This window comes from Oryx dammah, unplaced genomic scaffold (genome assembly GCF_014754425.2).
Source record: "Oryx dammah isolate SB20612 unplaced genomic scaffold, SCBI_Odam_1.1 HiC_scaffold_26, whole genome shotgun sequence".
NCBI classification, from domain to species: Eukaryota; Metazoa; Chordata; class Mammalia; order Artiodactyla; family Bovidae; genus Oryx; species Oryx dammah.
This window is the reverse complement of record NW_024070210.1, coordinates 74,370,619-74,376,337: the sequence shown is the minus strand read 5'-3', so window position 1 is coordinate 74,376,337 and position 5,719 is coordinate 74,370,619. Positions and strand designations below refer to the sequence as shown.

Below are 5,719 nucleotides of genomic sequence, written 5' to 3'. Positions count from 1 at the left end.
GTACTCTGCATAGAAGTTAAATGAGCAGGGTGACAATATACAGCCTTGACGTACTCCTTTTCCTATTTGGAACCAGTCTGTTGTTCCATGTCCGATTCTAACTGTTGCTTCCTGACCCGCATACAGATTTCTCAAGAGGCAGGTCAGGTGGTCTGGTATTCCCATCTCTTTCAGAATTTTCCAAGGTTTGTTGTGATCCACACAGTCAAAGGCTTTAGCGTAGTCAATGAAGCAGCAGTAGATGTTTTTCTGGAACTATCTTGCTTTTTCAATGATCCAATGAATGTTAGCAATTTGATCTCTGTTTCCTCTGCCTTTTCTAAATCCAGCTTGAACAACTGGAAGTTCATGGTTCACATACTGTTGAAGCCTGGCTTGGAGAATTTTGAGCATTTCTTTACTAGCATGTGAGATGAATGCAATTGTGTGATAGTTTGAGCATTCTTTGGCACTGCCTTTCTTTGGGATTGGGATGAAAACTGACCTTTTCCAGTCCTGTGGCCACTGCTGAGTTTTCCAAATTTGCTCTCATATTGAGTGCAGTAGTTTCACGGCATTGTCTTTTAGGATTTGGAATACCTCAACTGGGATTCCATCACCTCCACTAGCTTTGTTCATAGTGATGCTTCTTAAGGCCCACTTGACTTCGCATTTCAGGGTGTGTGGCTCTAGGTGAGTAAGCACACCGCCGTTATTATCTGGGTGGTGAAGATCTATTTTGCATAGTTCTTCTGTGTATTCTTGCCGCTTGGTGGGGTTAACGGTGACCTCTTCCAAGGGGCTTAAGCCACACCCAGGCCTGCTGCATCCAGAGCTCCTGCCCCTGGGGCAGGCCACTGCTGACCTGCACCTCCACAGGAGACACTCAGGCACTCAAAGGCAGGTCTGGCTCCGTCTCTGTGGGGTCTCCTGGCGTGCACAAGGTTTTGTGTGAGCCTTCTGAGCGTCTCTGGGGGATATGAGGTTTAATTCTAAATGTAATTTCACTTCTCCTACCAACTTGCTGGAGTTTCTCCTTTGCCCTTGGATGTAGGGTATCTTTTTTGGTGGGATCCAACATTCACCTGTTGATGGTTCTTCAGCAGCGAGTTGTAATTTTGGCGTCCTCGCAGGAGACGATCACTGCATGTCCTCCTACTCCGTCATCTTGATTTTCTCTGGTGAATAGTCTCTTGAAGAATACTGGCAACCTCCTTACTTGAACCTCCTTGACATCAATTTTTATCCCTTGCCTCTAAACTAAATTCTGAGAATCTGTTCTTCCTGCTGTTGAAGAACAGCTAATCAACCTCATGAGATGCTCAAATAAGAGAAATAAACCTTCAGCAGCAGCTGGAATAGAAGCCTCATGTAAACTGAAGAATTTTGCCCACCATCCAGTTCTATAAGGCCTGAGGTATTAGCCACAACAGTCACTGACCTGCAATACAATAGTTTTCTCATGTGCTTCCAGTGAAATTCCTGGTTCCCTGCCCTCTACACTGCTCCTTTATAAGCCTTATCTATGCTGCCTGGGCTACAGTTACACGGGCAAGCCTTCATCTGAAAGATAGTTTTCAGTGTGTTACATTGATCACTGAGTGGCCACTGCCGCTTTCCTGCAGTCACGTATGGATGTGAGAGTTGGACCATAAAGAAAGGTGAGCACTGAAGAATTGATGCTTTTGATCTGTTGTGCTGGAGAAGACTTTTGAGAGTCCCTTTGACTACAAAGAGATCAAACCAATCAATCCTAAGTGAAATCAGTCCTAGATATTCATTGGAAGGACTGATGCTGAAGCTGAAGCTCCAATACTTTGGTCACCTGATGTGAAGTACTGACTCACTGGAAAAAACCTGGATGCTGGGAAAAATTGAAGGCAGGAGGAGAGGGGATGATAGAGGATGAAATGGTTGGATGACATCACCTACCTGATGGACATGAGTTTGCACAGTTTCTGGGAGTTGGTGATGGACACGGAAGCCTGGTGTGCTACAGCCCAAGGGGTTGCAAAGAGTCAGACATGACTCAGTGGCTGAACTGAACTGAAATTACTGCATTAAATTTGTTAGCCTTTTTAGAAAAAAATTATCATAAGAAATCACTAGCTCAACAGCATTTTTATACTATCCAGATTCACACAATCAAAATATATTCTTGGACAATTCAGACTGATTTGATAATATTTTTTATAAAGCAGCTATAGGTCTTGTCCTTGACCTTATCAGTATAGACTGTAAAGTAAGAATTTAAAATTAAAAAAAATACAAAACTAAATGATTAACCAATTTCAGCAATGCTTCTAAGAGTTCTGTGGTGTATCCAATTAAACTTGACATTTAATATCCTTAGCAATTTTAAGACCTTGGTTTAGTAATAAACACAGTATTTAATGGATATTCTTTGGGTGATTTTTAAGTAAGATTGAATATTGAAACACTGGTCAGGGTGTGTGTGTGTGTCTTCGCATGTGTGACTTTTATGTATGTCTTGATATACTATATCGTTTTATCAAATTACTGAGCACGTTCATTTTTGCTACTTTAACAGTTACCATGTGTAAGAAGGTGTGAATAGAATGTGTGTAGGCTGTTGAGGGTTTTTCTCATGAGTTTGCTGATTTACTAAAATGATTGTATATGATAGATTTTATATATATAAATATATATATACATAATTTTGAATAATCAGTCTGAAACAATGCAATGAATGTGTTTAAATAATTTTGGCAAAGTTTACACAACTCAGGTTTTTAGGCTTCTTTAAATTTAGGAATGTTTTACTAAAATATCACATTAAAGGAAAACTATGGGTTAGTTTTCTCTGTTAGAATGACATAAATTTATCTTGAGAAGTTATTTTTTTTTTTAACTAGAAGCAGTGAATGTTATTAGCCATCTTCTGTGTAATTTTCCTAGCACAGAGCCTAGTTCACAAAGTCTCTTACTTTAAAAAAAAGGCTTTTAATTGAAGAGAAGAAAGCAAATTCTCCCCCTAAGTACATATTGTTATGTAAAACTTTATTTCAGTTTCTTACGAAGATGGCATGTATATACTATAATAAATACAATATTATTTATTGTGCATCTATGCTAAGTCGCTTCAGTTACGTCTGACCCTTTGCAACCCTATGGACTGTAACCTGCCAAGCTCCTCTGTCCACGGGATTTTCCAGGTAAGAATATTAGAGTGGGCTGCCATTTCCTCCTCTGTGAGCTCTTCCCCACCCAAGAGGGATTGAACCTGGATCTCCTGCATTGCAGGAAGAGTCTTTACCACTAAGCCACGTGGGAAGGCCCTACTCTTGCCATTTAGCTATTTCCCCCTTACTCAAACACCACAGCTGAACTTCTGTGACCAAAGAGTTCTTGAAGGTGTGAAACTGTTGAGTAGGCAACTCATAATAATACAATAGAGTAATTGGAAAGGGTAGAAGTAAGGGAAGTTAAAAGGGAACAGAGCAGGCAATGCAGAAAAGTAGGAAAAGGAGGAGAATAATGGGATAGGAAGAAAGAGAGGGAAGTCTAAGAAAGGAGAGGGAAAGAAGAAAAAGGTTTTCCTAGCCCAAAGACCATAAGTGACTGAAGGAAAAATGAAAAGAAAGAATTAGAAAGAAAAGGGAAATGACAATCTAATGGGGTTGAGTAGCCAAATGCTAATTATAGAGAAAAACTGTGGTGTTTCCCAGCTCTTTTTCTTCCAAGAACAACTCCCATGGCTTCTACTGGAGATGTGCGACCTCATACATGCATGTTCTCAAAGATTCTGTGTGCTTGCTCTTGAAGATTCTGCCCTCTTTGCACAACCCTGGTAGAGAGCCAAAGGAGGGGGCAAATGTGGGCAAGCTGCAGCATCCAATATGAAGACTCAGTTCAGTTCTCACTTAGTGAGTCTCCCATTAGGTGCTGATAGGAATTCCTATCTGTGAGACATGTGGTTCAATCACTAAGTTGTGTCTGACTCTTTGCCACTTCATAGACTGTACCAGGCTCCTCTGCCCTCCACTGTCTTCCAGAATTTGCTCAAATTCATGTTCATTGAGTTGGTAATGCTATCTAAATATCTCTGTGAGACATGCTTCTGTTACAAAAGACAGATTCTCCTGTTCAAAGGCCTTAAAGAAGGATTCCATGTTTTGTATGTGTAAAAATTACTCCATATAAATATTATTTCTTAGGAACTGAGGCTCAAGATTACTGTAAACTTTGAAAATACTTCATATGTAATTTCTTTTCTCTTTTCAGAAGTAAATGTCCCTCCCTTCTAAGTGAAAGACAAAATAGATTCTACATCGGTGTGCTTAGAAAATCAAAGTAAGATGAAAAAAAGACTTTCTCTTGAGTTTGGCCACCAATAATTAACATCAGTAATCAACAAAGGCTCTTCACAATACAAGCATCACTAAAGAGATCTTTCTATAACTCACTAGCTGTTTGCATACCCTCCTCATTGCCACCTTCATTTCTTGATTCCTGAATGTGTAAATAACAGGATTCAGGAAAGGAGTGAGAACTGCATCAAAGATGGCCAGAAACTTATCCAGGGGTATAGAGGGAGATGGCCACGTGTAGACAAATATCAAAGGACCAAAGAATAAGACTACTACAGTGATGTGAGCTGAAAGTGTGGACAGAGCCTTGGATGAACCACCTGAAGACTGTTTCTGAACAGTGAGAATGATGATAATGTAGGAAATGATCAAAATGAAGAAGGAGCCAACAGAGATGAATCCACTGTTGGCTGTGATCATGGACTCTAGTTGGTATGTGTCTATACAGGCAAGTTTGATGAACCGAGGAAGGTCACAGTAAAAAGTATCTAACACATTAGGGCCACAGAAGGGTAATTTTACCACAAAAGCTAGTTGAGCCATTGAATGGGTAAGGCCAATCATCCAGGCAGCCACTATAAAAAAAACGCACATCCTTGGGCTCATGATGGTCGGATAATGGAGAGGCTTACATATGGCAACATATCTGTCAAAGGCCATGGCAATGAGCAGCACCATCTCCACACCACCGATGACATGGATGAAGAAGATTTGGGCAATGCAGCCTCCAAAGGAGATGACTTTATGCTTTCTGAAAAGGTCATATATCATCTTGGGAGAAGTGACAGAAGAAACTCCTAGGTCAATGAAGGAGAGATTGGCCAACAGAAAGTACATGGGAGAGTGTAAGTGAGGGTCACAAGTCACAGTGAGTATAATGAGGGAGTTTCCCATCATGCTTGCCACATAAAATGTGGAGGAGAACACAAAGAGGAGAAGTTGTATTTCCCAGGAGTTGGTGAGTCCCAGGAACAGAAACTCTGATACCACAGACTGATTTGCTCTATCCATGGACTTTGTTAGCATTGCTATCTGAAGGAGGACAAAAGGAGCAAGTGTAAATTATGATAATACTGAAGAAAAAAAGGTCAAACTTGTACAGCTTATTTCAACTTTAGCATTAAAACTGACCTAGTATACTTATGGCCTATAAGTGTCATCACACAGAAAAATTAGTTGTTATGTGAGGTTGTTCTTATCACCAACTTGTCTCTGCAGTTAATACCTTCTGCTTCCTGTCAGGGTTAATGCCCTAATATTAGTCATGACATACAAGATGGTCAGCATGAGTAAGAGGAAGTCAACCCCAAAACTTTTGATTTTGCATTTAAAAATATCATGTTATGACCCTAGTTCCACTGAAGTAAGAGGTGTATACAGGGAGGTGCAGGTCCATAAACTGTCTTTCT

At 40.3% G+C, this 5,719-nt stretch overlaps 1 protein-coding gene across 1 annotated transcript; it reads right to left on the bottom strand.

Moving 5' to 3' along the window:
* Positions 1-299: 299 nt before the first annotated feature.
* On the bottom strand, positions 300-5,321 carry LOC120853279 (olfactory receptor 4F3/4F16/4F29-like). The gene is made up of 2 exons (XM_040227018.1): positions 4,418-5,321; positions 300-301 (listed from the first exon to the last, which is right to left on the bottom strand). Coding segments are annotated over exons 1-2 (906 nt in total).
* Between the last annotated feature and the right edge of the window lie 398 nt (positions 5,322-5,719).

What these genes read in the sequence shown, in the direction of transcription:
- LOC120853279 (XM_040227018.1), bottom strand. Translation starts at nt 5,321, where the DNA reads ATGGATAGAGCAAATCAGTCTGTGGTATCAGAGTTTCTGTTCCTGGGA.